This window comes from Nesoenas mayeri (assembly GCF_963082525.1).
Source record: "Nesoenas mayeri genome assembly, chromosome: 4".
NCBI classification, from domain to species: domain Eukaryota; kingdom Metazoa; phylum Chordata; class Aves; order Columbiformes; family Columbidae; genus Nesoenas; species Nesoenas mayeri.
In genome coordinates, this window is record NC_137540.1 from 21,753,546 (window position 1) to 21,779,183 (window position 25,638).

The 25,638-nt window shown below is 37.9% G+C and overlaps 1 protein-coding gene across 1 annotated transcript in view; it reads left to right on the forward strand.

Moving 5' to 3' along the window:
* Positions 1-25,638, forward strand: part of ARHGAP10 (Rho GTPase activating protein 10) — a 146,558-nt gene that overhangs the window by 21,280 nt on the left and 99,640 nt on the right. The window contains exons 2-3 of the mRNA XM_080343894.1: positions 19,805-19,900; positions 19,988-20,049. Of these exons, the coding sequence (XP_080200020.1) occupies positions 19,805-19,900; positions 19,988-20,049 (158 nt within the window). The remainder of the gene's footprint in view (positions 1-19,804; positions 19,901-19,987; positions 20,050-25,638) is intronic.

Below are 25,638 nucleotides of genomic sequence, written 5' to 3' on the forward strand. Positions count from 1 at the left end.
GCATACTACTTAGATTTGGTAAGATGGCATGGTCCAGGGCTGTGGCCAGCCAGGGAACTGTTGGCCACACGTTGTGTCCACAGGACATAGATATGTGTGGCATTTGTCAGCTGCTGAGCCGCTATAAATGATGCCATCAGAGTCATCCTTTCTGTATGTCTTGCTGTGGACTCATGACTTATCTTTAACCAACAGCTGGTTAGACTTGCTTCATGGCTGAATCTGGTTTTCCTTGCAATACTGGCACAGCGGTTTGCTCTCATGGCTTTTAAAAGAATATGCACGGTGGGTCACTTTCTCTTTGTGCTCTGCATGTCCTCAGTGGTCCTTTTTCCATGGATGCAGGATTTGCATAAGCCCAGGCATGGCCATTCACATCTTGGTCCTGTGTTTAGTTGTGGAGTTAATTTGTACATGGGTGAAGCAGCAGGAACAAAGGTAGTGCTACAAATTGATCAGGGATTTCAGGTATGTCTGTTGAACATCGTATTTTACTTAAAATTACCAACTCACTGTTTCTAATACAGAGTCTTTATTGGAAAATAAATTGCATTGGTGTTATGTGTACATGTTTTGTGTCACAAAATAGTGTCTCAGTTCTGTCCATGTTTCAGAAAAAAGTTTTGTTTTGCTTTTTTAAAATCTATTTGCACACATCTTCTTGTACCATTATTGGCAGGGATGAGAGTAATGGATAAGAAGACTTTAAAAGATGGTTTTGGGTGCTAACCAAGTAAGGTGTTTTCTGGATGTATTTCTGCCAATTATGCCCTTTGAGATGTGTTTCAGACAGCTTTTTTGTTTGCACTGAGTGCCCTGTCAAAGTTATCTCTGATGTACTTTTGGAAATACTTGGTTAGCCTGGGCAGAGAGGTTTTCCTTCCTCGTGTAACCCTTTCCCGAGTTCTAATACTCAGCAGTCACGTGTACAGGTGTTATCATCCTTGTTTAAACTTTGTTCTGGCTTTTGAATGAGTTAAATGCTCCAGGATCAACAAGACAGCAATTAATGAAAGTACAGGTCATCAGTGTTCACTTTTGAAGTGGAAATTGGCTGTGCAAGGGGAAACGTATCTGATGATATTTTATCACGTGGAAGCAAGATAGCTGACTGGACTTTTGTGTGCTGCTCTTCAGAGCTGCTGGCCTGCTGTCTCACAAATGAATTGATGGAGGAAGCAGGCCAGGGCTACATGGTCTTCTGTGTTTTGTGGTCCAAGTGCTCTTAGAATAGTTTAAGATGACTGAAATGCCATTCAGTGCAGTACTTGTGGTCAATTTCTCTCCGAATGCCTCATGTGAGTAATTCTCCTCATGTTTGGATCAAGGTTAGGTGGCATCTTCCAGTGTCATGAAAAGAAAATTGAAAGATTCAGTTCTCTAGCCCATAAGCACCTTGTTGGGTGGTGTGCTTATGACTGAAGTATAATGCTGTAATAGTGACATAAAGTGTAGACTCCCCCTGATACTCTAGAGTGTGTAATGAAACAAAGAGATTACAGAATTGGGAGAAGTGAGATTACTAAATATTCTATGATAATCTCATTCCAGTCTTTTGAACTATGCATGGATTATTTAAATTTGGGTCACAAAGGTCTGCTTTAGACATGTTTATATAATGAATAGATTATACTGTGTATCCAGAAATACATTTTTATATATAATTAAAATTAGCCATCTGTATATTGAGTCAGGCAGATTATCTCCAGAATTGTTCTGTGTCCTGCCCATCCCCCCTCCCTTTTTTTTTCTTTATTCTTCCCTATTCCTCTTGTATTAATTTTGAAATGTCTTCAGGTAGTTAAAACAGACATGGCTGTTTTTCTATTCAGCGAAGGGCTCTAGAACTGACTCAACCTTTGCTGATAACTTAAAAATGTTTGTAGACAAGTAAGCTGGAATATTCAAACAAAATACCTATGCATTTTACTAATTATTTTTGGTATAGCTACAAATATGGTATCCTGACTCTGATGGAATTAATTTGAAGGAGAAAAAAAAATGACAGTTTATGTCAGTTTTCTCTTCCTTCTGAAGAACTGGAGTTGTAATACTGGTATGGAGAGTTTTATAATTGACAAGGAGAGATCCTTGATACCTGTTCTCTGGCAATCATGTATTTCTCATCTTGTTCTTAGCCAACACAAGAACAAACATAAATAGGAGTCAGAGAGTCTGTGTAGAACCCAGGGTTCTTGCATTTCTCTTAGTTGGATGCGGCTGCTCTTGAAATAGCATTGCAGAACACCTCTGTTGTAAGATGAAGTGGCAGTTACAGGTCTGTGTGTACTTTTTTATTTCTTTGTTTCCTCCTCATGGAGTTTGTACCATATGCAAGCACTCAAAGAACCCCTCCAACCCCCATGCTTCTTTTGGCTGTTCTCTCAACCCTCAGAATTTCTCATGGGCATTGGTCTTTGGGATAGGAAGAGTAAGGGTGCTTATAATGGTCACAATGGACCACATCTAGCAGATTAGTAGAAGCCCAGTGGACTGCAGCTGGAGAATCACAAGCACAGGGTAGGCATACAGCTTTACAGCTTTTATCTGCAGGGTGAATCCTGACCGAAAGTACCAATTCAAAAGCAAAGCAACCTTAGTTGCTGAAGCTAATCATCATTAAAGGCTTAATGTTCTTTGTTAGGTGGCTTCTGACTGATCCTGTCTGAGATTTTCCTGCTGGCACGGCCTTCATCTGTACAGGACAGTGAAAAATAATGCTGCCATGATATTGTAATTTTAAAAAATGCGGGTGACCTTAAATCATTGTGATACTGGTAAAAGCAAGTACATAGTCTGGCTGTATTAGTGTCCTGGCTTGTGCTGCTGAGCTTCTTCATCTGCCTCTCATCTCCCTCCCCAGAGTTTGGAAGGTGCTACTTGTGTGACTGCTCTCCCATCCATCTGCAAACTTTCCCCAGCAAACTGTCATAGAAAAGAGAGGTGTTGTATGCAGACAATCTGTGAAGCAGACAAGGTGCTGTGGTCTGTGACTCTACTGTTTGGAACAACCTAGACCTTGAATGAGCACTTTTCATGGAGTTGTGTTTGTACACAATGTGTATGTGTATTGCATCTTGTTCTCGTAAGTCACTGAGAAGTGCCAGCATAAATGGGCAGAGTAGAAAATGGTAGTCTGATTTTGACTCTTTAATGTAAAGCCTAATGCAATTTGAGAATCTGATTTGTTTTGTAATATCACAGCTGATGTGTTAAGATGATGTTTTGTCTTCCCTTGCTTTAGGAATAATTTTAGTATAATACCTGAGCTTGAGAAGAAACATTCATAAGTGAAGGAAGAAACGCATTGAGGAACTTTTAGTCTAGGAATTATTTTCTGTTCCTTAATTTTGGTGTGAACTGGGACTAGAAAATTAGATTAACAAGGAATTTTAAGCACATGTGTTGTTTGGCCACGAGATATTTCACATATGTTGTGACTTTCTGCAATGTTCATAAAGAGCTTTTGTTTGTGAGCAGAAGAAAAAGCAAGAACCTGTGAACCTTGTCTTCAATTTTTATTTCAAACTTTCTTTCTTCAGGGGAACTAAGCATGCTTGGCTTTTAAACGCATCTCTCATTCATTCATCCCAGCATTAAAATGTTGCATTAGATGATGTGACCTAGTAGGACAGTTGCTAGGATCAATGCAGTACATTAGTTTGTTCACTGAGGTTCTGAGAACCAGCTGCAAACCACTTCAATCTGCCAGGAGTTCACGGGCCCCAGTTTGTTAGAAACTGTTATGATTTTTATCATTAGGAGGAGGTCGGAAGCTCCTGCTTCCTCCTCACATCAACAAGTGTCATTTCCAGCTGTCATTGGCAAATACATTCATTGAACACTTGAGGATTTCCAGTATTTTGCTGCCTATTTCCATATGTGGTAGATTGAATGAGGATAGTTCCTTTGTTTTACTGACTTTTTAATGGCTCCTTTTTTTTTTTTTTTTTTTTTCCAATGGACATTTTAGTGGTAGCATAGTCCTACAAATATAAAGCAGCAGTGCAGTACAAGTGAGATGTGAAACAGGGATTCCTGACTCCTTTCTTTCTGTCTGTATTGCTTTTCGTGGCAAATGAGCTGTGAATTATCTGAACAAATTAAAGTGTACTTGATTTGTCTTGTGATAGACGCTTTTATCTTTCATCAGAAATGTACTGCCAGCTTTTCAAAAGCTTGCTGTGGGATGTCTGCTTCAACATATTCTACTAATTATGTTTGTTTTTTAAATACATGCGTGTTGAGTAGGTCTTGAGCATGCTGTTGTTGCAGGACTGAACTTGATGTAGCAGAGCATCTATGTTACTGCTCTGTAGCAACAATGTATAGTTGTTCCAAGTGCTTGGAAGTTTTCTCATAAAGGTGGTGTTGTGGACGCACAAAGCAAACTGTTCCCAAAGCTAAAAAAATGTTCTTCACAGATTTTTCCACTTAGCTGTCTGAGACTGCCCACGAGACATACCAGGAGACTGTCAGGAACAGGCTTTGTCGGTGGAAGAGCAGGGGCTGTTATGAGTTGTGACTGGATCAAAGATACTGTGTTCATTCAAGGTGGCTCTTCAGGGGAAAGAACAGACTTTGCAAGTATGCTAATAGGTTATTATCTTGGGTTAATGAGACCAGCTATGCAATGTTTGCAGAGTCTCCTCTTTGGTAGATTTTTCTTTTCTTGTTTCATTTTGGTTTTGTTTTTTAATGTACAAAGCACAGGGGGATGCCCAACCAGAATAATTGTGTGTTTAGAATGCACTTCTCTTTTGTGTGTTTATGTAAAGCTAAGGTGTTTAGATTAGAATGACACTTGGAAAGGTGGGGTGGGATTAAATCCCTAGTTTGGATTCTGCATCTCAGATGGTCAACTTGATTAACGTTGTCTGCTGAGTAACACTGTGACTGAGGCATGGTTATGGTGAAACAGGAGACCAGAACCTAAGGGAACACTTTTATGCCCAGTGTTAGAGTTGCTGTTTCTCCAGCTACCGAACTTGTTCAAGTAGTTCTAGTAATGCTTTCTTTTGGATTTTATCTTTCTGAGAGAGGAGAAGAGGAGAATAACTTTATTTTAAATTTCTTTCGATATAGCATCTTTTAAAATACTGTTAGGTACTTAAAGAAGGAGGGTTATACTGCACTGTAGCTGAAACTCGTGCTGTCCTATGACTTGGTTTAGCTGACTAATCACTGTGCTGGCAGTCAGTCTGTCTTTTACCCTCTTGCTTTCAGCTTATGACTTTGAATATATGGAAATTTTGTGCCTCTTTCATGTCTGCCCAAGTTGTAGGTTTTCTTTTTCCCTTGAGTGTGGGAAGGAACAGGCTAGTGAAGGAGCCAGATTGAAAGGTCTGAGGGGAAATATGTATCTCATATAGTCCAATAACTCTGCCGCTCCTGTATCTGTTGAAATATGGTTGTTAATTTTATTACCGAGGTTAATGTTAGGGTTTTCTTCACTGCTCAAATTACTCTTATAGTTAATTTGTGTGTTTTGATAAGGAACTTTGCTAAGTTTGTTAAAGTTTTTGGGTTTGGAGTTGGAATCAACATATTGTACTGTTTAGTACCTTCCAGGGGTGTTGCCTTAGGAAAGAAACAGATTTGATTTTTTTTCACTCGAAATAAAAAGTCAAAGAGAAGGGAGAGGACTCAAATCAAACAAACCAAACCAAACAAACCAAACCAAATCAAAAAACCCCCAAAACCAAACCAAAGCAAAAAAACCCTTGCCATCACCATGAGCAGGTTCTTTTTAACGTTTGTAGCTAACTCTGTAGCAACATTAGCCAGTCTTCTTTATCTACTTTTATACACTTTCAGGAAGGTGTATCCTGTTCCGCCTTTGTCGCCATTCTTGTCACTTGTGCTAATTGGAGAGCTCTAAAAAAGGAGAAAGTAGTTGTTTTTTTTAAATTTTTATTTATTTATTTTTTATTTCTGCCATCCTGGCTAATTCCTAGTTTATTTTAAATTATGTTATATCACCTAATTTTTTTTCTTCTTGAAGGAAAGTACTAAAAATAGAGGAACGAAATAAATCACCCTAAAACAGAGAGGCTGCAAATTGTTACAGAAGTGTACAATTGCTGGAGTACCCCAGCACTGGTATTGCGATTAAAGTTCTTTACGTTTGTCTTAAATGTGGCTTTGCTAGGTTAGGGTTTTCTACTGCCTCTCTTTTGCACAGAATGCTCCATGATCCTATTGCTGTTATACTGAGATTTCTGGCTTGTAGTTTTCCTGGCATATGATCAGTTTATCCTGCTAATAATTTTTCCTCTAGAAACTTGAGAATCTGTGACTGAAAGCGACTTTGCTTTCAAAACCAAACTGTTTATTTTTCTAAAGGCCTGTGACACACTGAAAAAAAAGCTGCCTTTTTTTTGGTTAAGACTTACGTGGATATTTTTCCTTAACAGCCTATAATTATTTTTCTTTGCAGAGATCGATAGTTTCCATGTAGAGGACTTGTCACTCATGTTTTAATTTCAAAAGACATAGGCTGGTCACTTGAGACTGGAAGTCTGTCAATTTGCCTCAAACCAGAGACTGGAGAGTATTGAAGCACCATCTCTTTTGTGGGATCCCCAGGAAACTAATTTTTAAAATCTGGTTATTATTTTTAAGACAGTTTACAAAAGAACCCTTTTCACTGAAATGTCTGCCAAACAATTCGCTTTCTTGTTCATTTTGTTCTCTAAATGCATAAACTGAGGTGAACCACATGGCATTTGGGCAGGGTGAATGATGATTTTAACTGGTAACATTTTCTGGTGTTTGTTTTGTTTTGTTGATGTATGGGAAGGCAAAGGTTGGGACAAAGACAGGACAGCTACTTAGTCTCCCCTCTCAGCCTCGTAAGATTTAGACATAGTCAGGAAATTATACCCCACAGTTGTCATACTATTTCACGTTTTGTGCTTTTTTTAGAGTTTTTGGTGGTTTTTTTGGTGTCAGGGATTGCTAGTTAATCACTTCGCTTTCTTCCTGCATCTTGGTTGTTTTCTGCTTGCTTCCAAGCTTGATGTGTAAATAAATAATGTGATTTAAAGGACATGCACATTTAAAGTTTTCTGAGCAGCTGGTACGGTTTGTACCAGCAAGTGCTAAAGCTCGAGCTATAAAACCAGTACAGCTGGAGTGCAGAACGATGGACACTCAGTGTTTATCCTACAATCTCAAGCAAAATAATATTATAACACACGCCACTGATGAATATTTATCAGTCAGCCTGCAGTCAGACAGACCACTCTTTTACCCCAGTGCTGTCTGAGCCCAGTTGGATAACAGATTTTCTGAGTTTTCCTAAGATGTCAGAGAGAAGGAATTGTGAATTCTCCTGGTTTTCATCTCCAAACCTCAAACAGTGCTGCTGCACTAAGTGTTTTAGTAATATAAGGCTGCAAAGTATGTTCAGCATGGAATATTTTGTCGTTTCCTTGATAAATGTTGCAATTGAAGTACTAAAGCATATACTGCTCGCTGTGTGGCATAGATTTGCAATCATCTCTTCATTGATAATTTCAGCATAAGTTTTCAAGTGATGAGTTTTGGTAAATAAATTCTCTGTAGAGCAATTCAGTGTATGTAGGGTGTACATGCCATGTGTAACTCCTTTCCTGTGTTGTACGGATACAGTATGTTCACTGGTGAAAGTTGAAGCATGTCCTTCGGATTGTTTCATAATTTATCATACCTTGTACTGTAGTAATTTCAGGCAATATCCTTGAAATTTGGGGTTCTTCTGTGAATATTGTAGGTATAACATGGGTTGTCACTGTCCAGACAGCTCATTTGTCCTGTTAGGCAAAACAAAAATTGATACTTCCTGTTTTATAAACAAATTCTCTGAACTTAGTAATGCTTTAACATCAGAAATGGTGTTAAATGTTAAATGTTCTGTACTCCTACTCCATTGTACAGTGTTCCTCAGATCATCAAAGTGGTGAGAATAATCACTTCCAGTGCAGGAAATACATTGTAGTTTCTGAGGGAGGTCATGTATTGACTTTTGCAATATTGCTTGACTTATGCAAGAAACTGCATTATCTTATCTCTTGTGAGAAACCCTTATGTCAGAAATGCAGAGTGCATAGTAATGTGGCTGAAACAGTTAAGTGATGGAAAAATGAAAAAAGTTACATAGGCTAGTACTGTCGATCTCAAAGTACACATTATGATCATTTAGAAATAAAGCCAGCTTGATTTTTCTCTAGAACTGAGATAGTAAATTTAAGCTAATTCTTGTGTCAAAGCATAAAGGATGTAAGTAATAAAAAAAATATTCTTACTGTGTTATGTACTTTGAGTCTTCCTTTTGTTTGAAAACAGAAATGTCAAAGTTGTTTAGAAGACTAAACAAACAGCTTTGTTTCCTGCTTATAAGTTATGTTGGTGTAGCTGTGTAGGATGGCAAGATGTTTCTTTCATGCCTTGTGCTTCTTGTGAGGGTATGGTGGTTGCTCTTGACTATCCTAAATTGCTTTTGCTCGATTGATTTGTTTTTTGATTATTTAGTGATCTTTGATTTGGGAACCATTTGCCACTGATATCCGGACTGGAAGCTCATTTTGGAGAAATGTACTGATAGCCCAGAGCAAGTGAGGCTTCAACATGCTTGTGTGCCAGTAACTTTGTCAAAGGTTTTTTCCTATTCAGATTTAGTAAGTTTGATTGTGTGTCTCTTTTATATGCATAGTAATATCCTACAATTGAATCATTGACTTATTTTAAAATTCCTTATCTGAAACTGACAGTGGGATTTTGTTGCACATAGAGTTCAAATATTGCACATCTGTCCAAACCAGAGATGACTAAAGATTTTCTTTTTGCATAAACCATGCTACACAGCTGAATATTGAAAAAATATTTCCTGCAAAGCTCTGTTAGCAGTTATTGGTTACAGGAGCAGTAACTCTGTTCTCCTGGCCACAAAAATAAACTGCAATAATCAGGGAAGCTGACAGGCGAAATAATGATGGAACATCAGGGCTTCCTCTAGCAACAATTTTAAAAGAGCAACAATGAGACCAGTGGAAGAGGAGTGGGAGACTCATCCTTTACTTTCATGTTTCGTGTATTTCAGTGCTCTCTGCTGTTTTCATTTGCTGTATTCTTATACAAATATTGAAATATTTTGAAGTGTATGTGTATGGTTGTGGTCTGACCTAATTAGAAGGTTCAGTTTTAGTATGGTTTAGCCAGATACAGCTCATATGAGAGCTATCAGAAAAGTTTCCTTTTTGACACACAACTGTTGTGATGCTTTACGCTTAAAATCTCCATTTGACAGTTTTGGAAAAGTGTGTAGTAAAACCTTTTTTATTTTATTTTATTTTTTTTTTTAATTTAAGCATCTAGTTTAGCTCCCCGCTGCTGTGCTGTCCAGTGCTTTTCTTGTAACTATACATAAGTACAGGCTGTCCTCTGCACCACAGTTGCTGCCAGCTGTTTCTCTGTTACAACTTTGGTTCATTTCACTTCTGTGTCTAGCTACAGCAAAATTGTTCTTGAGCTCTTCCTTCTTTGAGGGCCTGTTATGGTCATCCCATCCTCCTTGATGCTGAAGATTCTCCCTGGCTTGCCTATTGTGGACAAAATGTCTATATCTCAATAAAGGGAGTTTAATGCAAATCTTGCCAGAATTCCTACCCTCTGAATTTTGAATTTGTAGGTTTTGTGTAGAAATGCTCTAAACTGTCAAGTATTTTCCAAAATGCACTCATAGTCTCACCTTTTAATAAATAAATAAGTAAATAAATAGCATGAAGGTTGGGGCACTACTTGCTGAATTATAAATCTCAGCTGCTTATTTGTTCTTTTCCATTTCTCATTGTATTCTCCTCCATCCTCTTCCACTTGAATCTTGAATGAAGCTATATTATCTAAGGTCTTTCTAAGCCTACTGGAAGAATTTGGCTTCTCGTGACTCATGAGCAGAAGAACTGGTGAAAATGTAACTTTATTTTCTGAACCGTTTATGGTCTTACTGATGACAAACTACTAGGTAGCCATTTCATGTAATACTCTAATTATATATGTGCAGGTGTGCTGAGTGCATGTTTGGACATGTTTTGTTGTGGAGAAATCACAGTATCTTGCAGGTTTGATCTCCTTGTGGTTTTTTGTCTACACATGCAAACATTCAGGCAGGCAGTAACTCCATACAAGTGACAATGTTTTGGGATATCTGCCATTTTCAAGAGAGAAAACATTGTGACTCATACTTTGAGTTTTTCTTATTTTTGGCAAAGGTTTTCATGTTTAATGTTGATGTTTCTGCAGACTTGATATACAGCTTCATAAAATACTTCAAACCATAAGCTGAACAACATGTGCTTTTAAAGATGATAAAAATACTTGCTCTAGTCATTTGTTAGGGAGGTGGTTACCAACTCGTCATGTGTTTTGGCTGCCTAACACTTCCCATTATGGAGTTGTCTTCGACTTGCTATGGAGAGCACTTACACTTGCATTGTTTGCAGATGGCTGGAACTAAGCAGTCAGAGAACTCTGTCTGGAGTAAGGCCTTTATTACATGAAATACTGTTCAGGATTAATTTAGCTACAAACTTGGCTTGGTGTGGTATTTTCTTTTTTTCTTTGCTGCCCTCCCTTGTTTGCTGCTGTGGAGAAAACTGTGCTGAAACTAATTATTTGATATTCATGCTTTGAGATGATGTTAGTAGTTACTGGCAACAGATGCATCATGTGAAAAACCTGCAAGATGTTCGCTGTGACCTTCCCATCTCAGGCTGAGCAGTATTCTGCCTCCAACTTTCTCAGCTGCATCAAATTTCAGTCACATGTGTGCTTTCTAAGACAATAAACTTCAAATAATGAAGTCAGTCCCATTTCTTGCAAAAGGGAAATATCTGTGCTATGGTGATGGGTCAGGTCTTCCTGCTGTGTTGATGTAAGAACTTACCCAACCATCATGAGTGCATTTTGATGACTGGAGAAATTAGACAGACAGGTCCTGTTACATATTTGGATTTTGAGAAGTGCTCTGAATTCAGATAATGTTTCACATAAGATGAGCTGTGAGGGGTTAATGCTGCATTGTACATATTCTGAGTATAGACTTGGTTATTTGCGGTTGCCCCTGAACCACAAAACTCTTTCATAAGTTGGAAAATATAATGGCAAAATTGAGCTTCTACCCAACAGTGAATTGGTCTTTTCTTTCACAATCAAAATAATATTTCAACACAATATATTCTGTTTTATGTAAATATTATAGTTATTGTGTGGGAAATAAGTCTGGGAAAGAAAGCAATACTCCAGAATTAAAATATTCAGAATGCTGTTGTTGGATGATTATCTGTACAATAAACACATTTTTTCCTGTGACAGTTATTTTTTTTCAGAGTTCCCAGCTGATGAGAATGTTTTCAGTTATCCAGCATGATTTTTCATCCTTAAGCAGCATGACCTGATTTCGTTGCTACTGAGCACCCTTGCTTGTTGGCAAATTGTCCCTGAGACACCAATAGCTTAGTTTAGGATGTGATTTGTGAAATAGGAATATAGCCATGCTACAGAATAAATATGGATAAAGAATCCATACATAAAATGCAGGTGGGCCTTCCAATCTGTGCTGCTTGATGAGAATTTTAATTAAAGAATATAAACATCTTGAAATTTCTGTTCCATTTAGTAGAGTTATCTTATAAAAGACTTAAGTCAGTTTTAAATTTCTACTAGAAAAGTCACTAATAGAAGTGTAGTCTTACCTTCTTATTTCATACATCTTTACATTAATAATAGTAAAATCCTGAACTCTGAAAAGAAATATTTTCATCTCACATTTTCTAATTCAGTCACTTTTGGAGGACGAGTCTGTGTTTCTCATGGAGCTGAAGATATTGTAGAAAGTTTTACTAGTGAAAGCTTTGATGGTACAATAATTTTGGTATTGTGTATTCAAACTGTTCCTTCTGGTTTGATGCAGAGTTTTCTTTTGGGAACAGATTATATGCATAACATTGGTGTTGCAGAATCACAGAATGTTAGGGATTGGAAGGGACCTCAAAAGATCATCTAGTCCAACCTCCCTGTCAGAGCAGGAACACTTAGATGAGGTTACACAGGAATGTGTCCAGGCAGGTTTTGAATGTCTCCAGAGTTGGAGACTGCACAAGCTCCCTGGGCAGCCTGTTCCGGTGTTCTGTCACCCTCACTGAGAAGAAGTTTCTTCTCAAATTTAAGTGGAACCAAGTGTCCATCTTGCTACCATTTGGTGCAGTACGATATAGGGAAACCTTTGCAGCAAATCCTGAAATGCTGATTTCTCTCTTTGGGAACTGTGTGAATTTGGTAGAATGCTCTCATAATTTCTGCATTGCAAATCTGTTTTTCTTAGGCCTTGCTTTCTGATTTACTACTTTTTTTGGTCTATCTTGTTGTAAGGGACATGGAAGTTGTAAGAATCAGGAAGATGGTTATGACTCCTTTGAAGACTAATTGTCTTTGTGGTACTCCCCAGCGCCTCCATCACACTTGCCTGACAGTTCAGAAAAGTCTTTAGCGTACAGGTCCTATGTCAGAGTGATTGCAGGAATGTTTCTCCACCCCTGAAGCAGCAAATTTATTGGCAGGGATGCAGCTTGTCTTTTTCTTTCATGAACTGCAACTTAATGCTGAGTTCTTGAAGAGCAGAACTGAAAGATCTAGTTGCTATCTGAGCTGACATAGGGGTACAATTTTTTTAAGAGCTGTTGGAGATGCTCTAGGAGAATGTCTCTGCTGAGATACCAAGTGTGCATGTGATGCGAAGAGAAAAGTGCCCTTGGCAGGGTGGAGTAGGGCTGGTTTGCCAAAGATCCAGCTTAAAAAAAGCAAATACCCAGAGCTCAAGAAGGTGTGGTGAAACCCAGGGACAATACCAGCATGATTTGGTGTTTTGCCCATACCCGCACAAGATGCTACTTTGTGATATTGCGCATATGGTAATTAACATGTTAATTATTTCTTGATGTGGGGGAATGTGGAGTTTGTACTGTTGTACTTGCAATGGTAGAGAGAGGAGAAAATCTGTTTTCACTGGTGAGAGTTAGAGAACTAGGGAAGATAGATAAGATGATCTGCATTTTCTGTTATGCTGCACACTTTCTATAGCAGAAAACAGCAGTTGGAGGTTATGGCATCTAAAACCTTTTGCATACCTATGGAAACAGGAGTCTACTCTGCTAAAATCTGAAAGCTTTCTTAACTAGTCTGTTTTGATCAATGGGAACAATAGTGATGTTTAAACTATGAGATTATGCATTTGAAAAAAGGAAAATAACAGAATAATGGTAGCAGTAACCTATGAAATAGAAAACTTGCAAAAAAAATGGGTGGTTCTATCTCTTAAGAAGTGGGGAGGAGGTTAGACTATCTGTCATGCCATTTACATGTGGCTTGCTCAGGCTAAATAGCCTGTTTTTACTTGTTACATAATTATGCCAAAATTAATGACCCCAGCATGCACTAAAACTGGTAACAGGGAACGTTGAACACTGTGGAGAAACATTTAAGACCAGTCAGTTCCTAACAGAGAGCACTGTTCTGAAGAATGATATTCATTGGCCTAATATTCAGTTTTCTTCCTTTTTCTTAGATTGGGCAATAAAACTATGCTTTTCGTTTTTGGTTTCTAGGAGTTCACTTCCTGTTGTCATTAGTTGGGAGAGTCGTGAAAAAATTTGGATTTCTAGTGTAACAGAAGAACAATGTCAATCTGTGACAAGTTAAAAAGAAAAAATCTGTTAGAGATTAAGAATCCTAATTTTTTTATTTATTTCTTGTATTTACATATCAATTACCTTAGGGTTTTTTGGTTTTAATTTTATTCCTGCAATTTTATTTTTTCTGTTTGGTGCTGAAATGCAAAGTTGGGTTGGGTGGGTGTGTTGTTTGTAGGTGGGATTTTTGTGTTTTGATTTTTTTTTTTTCTTTTTAATTTGGTAACAAAGCCCCTTCCATGTTAAAATTTGAAAGACTTCATTCTGCCACCTCATTTCTGATGCTTTTGTTAAATGATAAATGCATTATAACTTTGATATAGTTGATGTAGATTTGTCTCAGACCTGACTACATGAATGCAGGGTGTGAAGCTGTGAGCTGCTGGGTGCTTGGGAGCTTTGCCGGAACAGGTGCCTTTGGGACGGCAGGAGCAGAACGCTGTGTTGCTACATGAGTTGAGCTCAACTGAAATGGAGAGGCATTGTGGTTTTTCTTATTTGTTTTAAAGGTGTGGGAATTGGTTCAATGGTCCAAATACTCTTACACTGTATTATGCAGGGGGAGGGGATGTTAAGAACTACTTGACAAATCAGTAATGAGTTGATTTTTAATCCTCATACCTGAATTTGCTAAGCTTTCAGAAACTCATGAGTTGCCATGGGCAACCTGGTGTTGCCAAAACTGGACTCTAGAGACTTTTTAGTCTTTGAACTTGATTTACATTATGGCTTTGGAGGGGAATGAATAACTTTGTATTTTAGCTTTATGGTCACTTTTTTGTGTATGTGTTTTGATGATTTTTTCACTATGCTTTTCAGGTAAAAATGAGTAGTAAAAGGTTTATTTGGTTTTAGGGAGTTGGAATGTGTTACTGTTCTTAAGAATCTACCACATGTCTTGCTTCTGCTAAGTTGATAAGTAAATCCTGTTTATCCACCTTACTGAGGTAATAACTAAATCCTGTTCATGTTCTCAGTGTTGTGGATTATATTAGTTTTCATTGTTCACCGTGCTAAAGGGGACACAGAAGAGACACAGAGTTGCTTTCGTAAGTGTTGAGGTGGTGTGTGATTTGTACAACACATCATGCAAGTCCATATTGCAGCTCTTGGACAAACTCTTAAGTACTGTGTTCCTCTGAAGCTGATTATTAGCTTTAATCGTTAGATTAATGCCTGGGAAGAAGAGGGGAGATGCTAACTCTCGCTCAGCTTGTCCTTGCCTGTTTCATGATGGTGTGTAGCATGCTTGATCTTGGTTTACTGTGAGGAAAATAGGTTGAGTAGTCTAATATTAGTCCTTAATGTAGTAATGTAGATTGAAGATGAGCTTGGTAGTTAAATCTAAGTATTTGTTAACCTTTTAGCTTTTTGAGGGCAATGTTGTTGAAAGAGACCAGGCCAATTTTAACCCATGTTAAATAAAACCATTAGAAATCTGTCATTCCTGGAGCATATCTGGTAGTGAAAATGAGATTTGTAGCTGGGGATGAAGAATAGCAATGTAATTGCAGTTGTTTTTAAAGAATTATGGTACAGTAGAAGTGAAGCTTGATGGTAGAAATTTGTATTTTGTGGTAGAAAAATTTTAACACTAATACAAAGGGCTGTTGCAAGCAGATAATTCTCCTGCCATGCAGAAAGATCCAGGATAGTCTTGAGAAGCAATTTTGTCTTGCTTTGTGCAAGAGTTTTAGTTTAGGTGGCTAACACTGAAGTTAGTACTGATCTAAGAATAAAGGGACCAATTGGAGTCTGGTGCTGTAAATGAAGGCTGGTCACCACCTAGCAACTAATGGTGTCGTGTTGGTTCAGCTCAGATAAGGAACAAAAATATTTTTCTCCAAATGGAAAAATATAGAGGTATTATTTGTGTGGGGTACCAGCAGCGCATCTAGCACAGGATATGCTGACGAGAACACTGTTACTGAAGTGTTTCAGAGTAAAATGGGGGAACTGGTGACTGCTCCCATTTCTTCTGGTGTTTTTAAGTAGTTGCATTCGAACATGAAGAAAATACAGTGTACTGATATGAACTTTAACAAAGAGAGAAAATGAAAAGCCCTGATGTCCTTATGTCACTGCCTTCTCTGTTTGGGAATGTGTCTGTCTTTCTGTTCAGTCTTTTGGTTAAAACATTTAGCAGATGCTTGATTTCTTTTAGTGTTTTGAGAAGGTGAGTGTTTGAAATTACTCTGCCTTGTGAGTTTGCCAGGATTACATTTTATTCAGGAAAGAGTGTTCATGTTTGGTTGATATTTAAGTGCTCTTTGATCTTGAATGCCCTGTTCTGCCTGTAAATGGTAGCAGCTGCTTTCAGTGAGCAACAACCCTATTACTGCTTCCTATATCTTTCTTTTTGGTGTTACTGTATACAATATGGAAGTTAAAAGGAATAAATTAATTGCTTTTTTGGCCTTCTAAATTTTCACTCTTTTTTCATTAGGCTACAGCTTTATTGTCATAATCAACGTAACTGGCCATGCTATTTGATACGTGTCATACTTATGTACTATCTTATTCTAATATGTGTAGCTGAAATTCATATATGTTTATGGTCTGTTATATAGCACGTACTGGTCTTGCAAGGTCTGATGCTGATGTGGAACAATACCGGTATGTATCTGTCAGGGTCAGCTGAATAATTTTGTTGTAGTAAAGGTCTTCTGATACAGAATGGAAGAGAGCCAAGTTACATTTGTAAAACTTCTAACTTCAGCAAGCTCAGCATTTTAATCATAACACAATAGTAAAAGAGTATAGTACTTACGACAATATCAGAATCTAGTTTGTTTATAGAGTTTTATAAATGCTTGTAATGAATGTGAATGTCTATGTGTGTACTGTGGGATATATGGAATTCACAAGGGTAAAGGCTGGAGCAGTTTAACTCAATTTGCCTCACAGCAGAAGGTTTGACTGCAGGCGGTCTCAGGTCTCTGGCCATGATTTGTCAGATAGCAAGAAAATCCAACACAGGGCTATACATTGTCTTTTTGAGTCTAGCCACCATCCTCATAACTTTTCCTGTGCTGTAGCAGAACAAGTGCAGTATTCTTTCTCTGACCATTTGAGAAAATTTTCCTCCATTTCTACTTGATACTCAGTTTTGTTTCTTTTAGTTTACCAAGAGGCAGCCCAGAGGCTCTTCTATTCCTGTGAATAGCTAGGCATCAGTGGTTCTGCCTGGTAAGGTACTAGTTTTATGTTAAACCAGTGCTATTTTGCCTTATGGAATGAAAACAGAATGTGATTGTAAATGTAAATTTAGCCAAAATAGAAGAAGACTGATGGATGATATATAAACGTTGGAGGATGAATATTGTAGTTAACATCTGCTGATTAAGCAGGATTAAAAGTCTGTTTTGACAACAATTAGGACTCTGATCATTGCAGCAGTCTATTGAACCAAATGTGTGGAGTGTTCTTCCCTCAGTCGGATTTGTTTCTTCTCTGTTACATCATGCATCGTGATTAGTTTTTATTTTGCTTCAGTGGATTTCCATGTATGTTGAAAGTGCCAAATCCTTGAAATCGATTGGAAAATCTCTTCCTATGTTGGTGTCTTTTCTTCTAAGTGTTGATTCGGTAGCCAGGTAGCTGCAGCTTTTCTTGACCCATCAGGTCATTCTTCTGTGTCCCAAACCCTCAACCTCCCCTTACCCCAGTACTTTCCAAAATTTTTCTGGAGCAGTTCTTAAACATTTCAGAGATAATTTGTGGGAAGACATTGCAAAAAAAATTATGTGCCTTCATGACTTTAATGCAGGAACTCTGCAAATCACAAATCTAGCTTTAGTGTGTTAAAAGGTTACTGCTTCCAACCACTTATTCAGCCCTTTTGCCAGTAATTTCCTATCCCTTAGTAGATTTGGTAAAGAGAAGTGTATGAATGTGCCTTTTCTGATCTTGTGAGAAAGTGGTTTGATTCAGCCCTTTCTCAACTTAATGGAGGATGTTGGACTTTACTCTGAAAATGGTTGTGGGCACAGGTTCTGTGTGCTGTCACTGTCACCAGAGAGGTGGCTTTTGGTGGAGAGGTGGGATGTGTAGCCATGCAGGAGCTGGTTTTGTGCTGCTCTGGAAAGGCTCATCAAAGCGCATAGCCCACTTCAGTATTTTGGTACCCTTTCAGCCCGTGAAGGGGAAAGAGGGGGATTTCATGCATGTGGTGCTGTGTGCCTATTCTTAACATGTACCTTGTTCAGCATTATGTGAATGTACATCTGCAAGCAGAGTGAAATATAATAAACAATTCCTTCCTCTAGCTTGGGGCTTGCTCTCATATGACAGGGCTTTGGTAAGGGATTATTGGATTCAAGAAAATTAAGTAAGTTTGGGACAGCATGTTTTGTTGGACTGATTCTTCCATAAATAAACTCTTTTCAGCCTTGTGTTGTGACCTGGCTCACAAATAAGCATGATATTAGATTTTTAAGAAACTTATTATTTTCTATTTTAAGCCTTTCACAGCCTTCAGAACTTGTTTCTTTTGCTGTTCACTTTATGAACAGCCTATTAGCCCACAAGACACTTGAGTTAAGATACCTATGTTTCCTTTCACATGGGAATTATATCGCTTTTTCCTTCAACCTTCTTATCCCGTTCTCTTCAACCCTGTGCAGCATCCTGCTGTTTTGTGGCTTGCAGGGTGCAGGTACAGGCTTCAGAAGCAGTGGCAAAAGGGAGGCAAGTAGCTGGCAGTGGGGCACCACAGGGAACAGCCTTGTTACACAATACGTGAGAAGAGGACTAGTGAGAACTGAGTGAAAAGAAAGGAATGTGGAATGACAAGGAACAGAAAGCATTGTTTTCATTTTGGGTTGTCTCTTGCTGTTTGTAGAGTATTGGTTGAACTGAACTTTCAGTGCAGCGTTGTGTGTCAAAGTTGTATTTGACTATGATACATGATAAAACACACAATGTGTTGGATGCTGGGACTATCATAAGGCTAGATTTGGTGTGGATTTTTTTTTTTTTTCTCTTTTTTTTTTTTGAAAACACTAAAAAAAAAAACCCAAGAACCATAAATAAACCCCAAGTTTTTAGTTTTTTAACTCTGGTTAATATTAAAGTACAAAATGCTTAGCTGGTCTATTGAGAGTTAGTCTTAGCCCTTCAGAACTGCATGTGCTAAGAAAAAGATTATAGATTAACTAAATATTTCAAATTGTCCTTAACTCTGGCTGACAACAAAAATGTGAGTAAAACCTTTACTACTGGGTAGGAGTGTACCACACATACATCTTTTTTTTTTTTTCCATTGTGCAATTCCGTCCTTCCAGAACTCATGATATTCCCAACCTGCACATGTCAGCACAACCGAAAAGTGTGTGTGCACTGCTTATTTACAGCTTTATAAATCTCAGTGAGGGTTTATAATGGTGATGTTGTGGCTGAATGCAGACTCTGATTACTTCCTGAGAGATGTACGAGTTCAGCCCTCCGACCTCAAATTGTCAAACACTAATATGTAAAATTGGGTTGAAAAAATGTTTTGGGAATATTACAAAGCAGTTATACAAAATCAATTTTAATGCTATGCATTTAACTAACTCTTGGTGTAGTTTAACTCTGTGGAATTTCTAGTTCCAGTATAACAATTATTTTAAATTTGGTTTAGGTGTAAACATTTCACTTGCAGAGCTATCTGTGTACAGTGTATAGAAAATCCTAAGGTGTGTATTTGTTCTGAGAAATATACTAGTGAATTTACCTTAGCAGAGTAAAACAATTGACACAGCTTATTCTGAGTGTTGGGCCTTAAACTTCTGTACTTACAGATCTGTTTGTATGGCCTGTGCCCTCAACTGTGGAATAGTAAGGCATAAGAATAGGTTTAATACTGTACACATGATCACACTTGCTTTCTACTACATAGTCTTGGGTAAAAAAAAAAATCTGTGTGACAAATTTCCAGATGAGATCAGAAGAGGGTTAGACAACATTGGATATCTTGTAATGACCCTAGACAGGCTTGTGTTTCTCATAAACCTTGATTGTTCTAGGGGCAGGAGCATCTTCCAGCCTTCTTAAAATCATTGTCTAACCTTCAATCTCTGCTTTTTTTTTCTTTGCAGATCTTTCAGCAGCCCAGAGAAAATTTGCCCATTCTCTGAGAGACTTTAAATTTGAATTCATTGGCGATGCAGAGACAGATGATGAAAGATACATAGGTAGGTACAAAGTGACCATAAATGGCTATATTTTTGCCATGCCATACTGCAACATTATTAAGCTTTTTTTCTGGATTTGTATTACAGACGCATCGCTTCATGAGTTTTCAAACTTTTTAAAAAATCTGGAAGAACAAAGAGAAATTTTGGTGAGTTGCAATAAAAATTTAATAAAAATTTTAAAAAGCCATACCTGTAACAAAGAGTAAGATGAAAGCCAGTTAAAATTGCTTACTGCTTTGTTAACCACGAGTTGTTGATATAAATAACTTAATAGTGAAAGTTCTCATTATGCAAGTTTTGATTCTGTAGTCTGGAGTTTCAGATAGCAGTTCTCGTTAAAGAAGAAAGCTCTTTTGGTGAGGATGGGTAACTATGAGTTAGTTTAGAATGGTAATGTCCTGATAAATTATGGCAGGGGAGAATGAGAAAACTGTCATAAGGTTATTTACCATTTACAGTAAAAAGCAAGATGGAAGACTTAATACTGCAGCAGGACACCGATCTCTGTAGCTCCAGCTTCAATGCTTATGTGGATTTGGAATACAATCTGTTGGCTGGATGCAGTAGCAAACTTAACAAATATTTTCTTTGTAGATGAGCTTTCTGGTGGGGAGTTGCATCTGCAGGTACTTAGTTGCTCTGTTGTGTAGAGGGGAGTGTTCTTGATTCACATGTCTGTGATTGCTTAAGGTTTTAGAGTAATATGGATCAGGTTGGCTGCACATAGACTGTGGGCTGAGAGCTTTGCAATACACCTTGCTATCTGGATTTCCTCACTTGTCCAGAAGATGGGAGGAAGTGTCTTTCTGGATGCCATGGTCCTCTGCTGCAGTTGCATGGCCAGCTTTTGTTCCAGAATGGGGATTCATAGAACAGATGATGTGTACCCCATTTTCTTCTGAGTGTGGTCTTGAGGAAATGCTCTTAGATCTGCCTAGAGAGCAATTATGTTCCTCTGTATTTGCCATGTGATTATATCTGTATCTTCGTGGAAGTCAGTAACCACTTGGCATCGCTGCAAGGAAACTGAGACTAATCTGTGTTCTGTGCTCCACTCTGTTTAAAGCTGTGCCTGCGGCGTAGGAGTGTGTAGATAAGTGAATAAAGAACTTGTGAACAGTTTTTATTTACATTGCTCTCTCTGGCAGTCCTGAGCCAAGTAATAGCCATGGTTCCTCGAGTGTGCTGTGTTATGTCCTAGTGTATTATTCTCATCTGGAACCACATTAGGGTCAGAATTAGGGTCTATGAGGTTTGTGTATTTCTGAAGAATACTGTCCTTTACATGTGAGACAATTTTTCACCATCTTGAGTTGTTTTGCAAACTGTAGGGATTTGCTCAAGTATGTTTGAATGCTGGTTTTGTATTTCACAATTCTGAAGTATAATCTTCGCTCTGGTTTTCCCTGCCATCCATAGCTGCATTTTATTTTAGTGAAGTTGCATACATCTAACTAGTGAGTCTTTGGCAAGTTTTACAATGGAAACTAACTTATAGCATATCACATTGTTTTTCACACTATTTTGATATCAGGTTTTTAAGAGATGTCAGCTTCAGGGCTTCAGAATTACGTTGAACATTTCGGTGACTGTATCAATAGATCTTCAACAGTGATTACTAATATAGTAGGCTGTGCAGAATCCAGTGCTGTCTGCCTGTATAGTAAAACATTTCTGTTTTTCAGACAGAATGCCACAAAACAGTATTACTTATTTTTTTTGGTATGTTGCCCGTAGTTACACAGAAGGCATTATCACAGTAAAAGCTAATTAATGTCAGTTTATTGATAAGAAAAGTCTGAAATGCAGTATCTGTTACAATAGAACAGTGATAGTTTGTTGAAAAACTGGGAAGTACAAAATATTGTGGTGCAAATATTTAATTCCAAACAGAAACAGAATATATTCTTTGAGTTACCAGATGTGTGGCCTCTTCATTGCATCTGCTATCTAGCAAATATTATGTATCATTTCTAGAGTGAGTTGGTATAACAGTGGCCATGTCTGAGAAAATGATTGCATGGTGACTGGTAAAGATGATTTTCAGTGGCTGCTGCTCTTCTTTTTTTTCTTCTTTTTGACTTCTCATTGGATATTTTAACAGTGACAGGAGCTCTAGGGATACTCCCATGTTGCACACAGGTGTCTGGAATCAGGTCAAGAATCCAAAGACTTTCCATTAAGATGTGAAGTTTATAGCAGGTTTGTGGTTTGTTTTATTTATTTTTTTTTTCTCCCCAAAAACATTCAGTCTTCTTTGTTAAGAATGCTCATTATTGAGTATTTTTCTGCTTACCATTTTGAAGATAAGCAGAAAGTTTCTGACAACTCACTTCAGTTTCAGTGCACAGTTGCAGATAAATTTCAGTCATATAAAGTAAAATTAAAGAAGTCAATGAATAAATATAGAACTAATGTTATTTCAGATATTGCTGTGCATTTTAATTTTTAGATATTTGAGAAAAGAGTTGGGTTTTTTTTTTACATCTATATAGTAAATTAAACAAAATTGTGCTTAAAAGATATTCTAAACTAAAATTAAATAGTCATCACCTCTGCTTCTCGTGGCTTTCTGAAAGTATTGTTTGTGGTAAATCCAGAGTACATAAAACTTTCTATTGGTGTTTACCATACATTTCTTTGGTTATAATTTGTCTATTGAATATTTATTTGGTGGATATTTAGTAATTTCATTCAGATGTCATAGTACCAAACTTCATGGTATTACTAGTTCTCCCAACTCCTTCAAAGGATGCTGAAATCATATCCCAACTGTCAAGTCAAAGGATTTACTTGCTTGTGAAAGGGGAAATTCACTGAAATTATTATGGAGTGGCCAACACAAAAACAAACTAACTTTTTCATAGCACCATAGCTTGATGGGATTCCCCAGACCAGGCAGAAAATGGGTCACTTTATCACTGAGGATATTCTGGAAATCATTTTAATGTGTTAAGCATGACTGGAGTTGTAGCACTTCATTCTTCTCCTTTGATATTGCAAAAGTGTCAAAGTGTAGGAATGAAAGGGAACTTCATAAGGCTGGCAAGAAAAGGTTGGGGACAAAGAAGAACCAACATGACGATGCTAAGGTGCTCTGTTCCTCTACTGAGCTACTCTCCTGCTTGCCAGGGAGAGCACCAAACCTCCTCCTCAGGCCCAGTTCTTCTGACAACAGAAGCAGGTTTGATTTCTCGTGGTGGGCTCAGAAAAACAGGGCTTTGCTGGCTGCACTCATTTAAACTGTGGTGATGAGCAGCACAGGGCTACCTGGTAGGTACCAATCACCTGTAGTTGTTATCCCCTTTTCTCCTTCTTCACCTTCCTTTTTGCCACATGCCTCTCTTCCTCCATCCCACTTTTCTCCCAAATGACCAGCCTGCCCCTAATTAGTTTTTCCTGTTGATTCCAGCCTTGCTAAATCATAATCAAATTCGATGGAGCTTGTACTGTTCCCTCAGTAATCTCAGCATTACATAGCACTACTGGTGTTGTCACTCTGATATGCTGGCTGTGTGGGCTTCCACTGCCTGGAGCTCCTCCATCCTGCCGGTCAGCTGTTTTGCACCTTATGCTTCCTTAGCCATGCTGGAAGTCCAGTCAGCCCTCACGGCACTGTCTGTAACTTTTCTTCTCTCATAGCTAGGGACTGTGTCCAGCAATCTAGCAGGTCCTCGCTAGTGGTTTCTCATGTCCTGTTGGGTTACATGCCAGGACTGAGTAATTTGCCTGCATTTGCCTGCAGCCCTGCCAGAGGTGTGATTTGAGGCAGAGTCATGTATACTGAAACGATCCCTCATGAATGCTGGTCTAACCTATTCTTTTAAAAAGTTCCAGGGACAGGGATTTCTCTAGTTTTATTCCAGTATTTATTCATGCTTCTGTTTTTTCACCTGATATCTGCCCTAAGTCTCCTTTACTGCAAGTTAAGCTGGGAACTTTTCTACAGTAGTCATGAGGTAAAGCTGATAACTTTTCCTTTGTTTGAGTATTTTCACTGTTACACTTTCAAAGTGGTGTTTTGCATCTGTATTTTTCCTTATTCAATTTACTTACACTGAGTTTAGACCATGTCTCTTTTTTTGTCAAAAATATTTTTAATCCCGGTTTTTGAAAGTGCTGATGGTTTTGCTTGGATTTATGTTCCTGACTCCACATGTATGCTAGTCTGATGGAGTTATTGGTAAGTTACTCCACAAATTGCTACTGAAAGTTGGATCCTGCAGGAAGCTTGGTTGTAGTTTCCTATATGATGCTTGATATGTCCTCTTAGCTGAACAGGTATTTTTCACAGTAGTTTTGCAATGAGGATGTTGTTTTCTCGTTCTTCATGTAGTTTATTTGTTAAGATCAGGTTGCTACCTTTGCTTTTGAGAATGTCACATGGGTCAGCGTTGAAGACTTCATTGAGGAGACTGGCTACTGTGCTGATCTCCAGAAAGGAAACGTGACGTCGTCCTTAACAGATTGAAAGTAGCTTTTAACCTTCTGTGTTACAGGACTTCTGAGTATCAGAGTTGCTACACTTGGTCTGTAACTTTCACAGTTCCTGCTTTCTCCTCCTCAATTTAAAATTGCTGCTGTGTTTACTCTTCTACCATCCTCTGGGATCTTTCTGCCTCTCCATTTAGTTTGTTTTGAGTTCTTCAACTGCTCTAAAGCAAAGTCCCTTCTGACTTGGATGCTATTAATGCTACAGTTATGTAAAGTGAGAATACATCCAATTATTCTTAGGAAATCCTTACTCTCCTTAGCATCCTCTTTTCCTCCACCATGTTGTTTGATGATTTGCTATAATAAACCGAGATTTTTTTTTTTCTTTCCTTTGTGAAGATTATTAAAATCTGCCATTGTCATTAAGTCAATTGTTGGTTTGTTTTAACTTCTGATTAAAATAATAGCTTTACAGCTTCCTTTTTCTGTGTTTTCTGAAATACATATTAAGAGCCCCTTTTCTTTAGGGTTTTCTTTGTCCCTTGCCAAGTAAAACATGGTTTTGCCTTAGTGTTTGTAACTTTCTCCCTGAATACTTGTGTATTTGCTTTTTACTCCATCACATTTCTCTTGTGGAGGATTTCTGATAGGATTATATTCACCTTACAATGTTTCCTGCCATTTCCCCAGGGCAATATAAACTCACTGTTCACTTTGATACAGTGTCTTCTATATCCTGCTACGCTTTTGGCACACTTACTCATTCAGATATCTTCAAATGAAAGATGCTATATGGATGTCTCATGGGTAGTGTTTTTTTGTTTCGTCTATTTGTTTGTTTTGTTTTCAAAATGGAAACACTTCTTATGCCACAGATCTTTCTGCAGTCCTGGCCTCTCAAATTCCTTTTGTGTTCTTCATCAGTTGTCAGAATCAAGTTCAAAATAGCATCTCTCCCAGTGCATTTTTCTGAAATATCATCTCTCCCAGTGCATTATTCTTAGTGTATATCAGGAACATTAGAAACTGTTTCTCTATAGATTTTTAAAGATGTATCTTGGTGAAGTAACTCTTTTATTCTTTCCAATTCTTCCTCTTTTAAAACAAACAAACAAAACCCAACCAAAACCAACCAAACAAAAAAAACACAACAGAAAAGAAAAAAAGAGGGGGAGAGATTTACCAGTTGTGATTTCCCAAGTTAAAAGAAGTTGTTAAGGTTCAAAGGCACACACTCAAGAGGCTGAAGGTAGAATTTAAATAATCTGTGCAAATATGTACTTATACTTCTTGTGATGAAG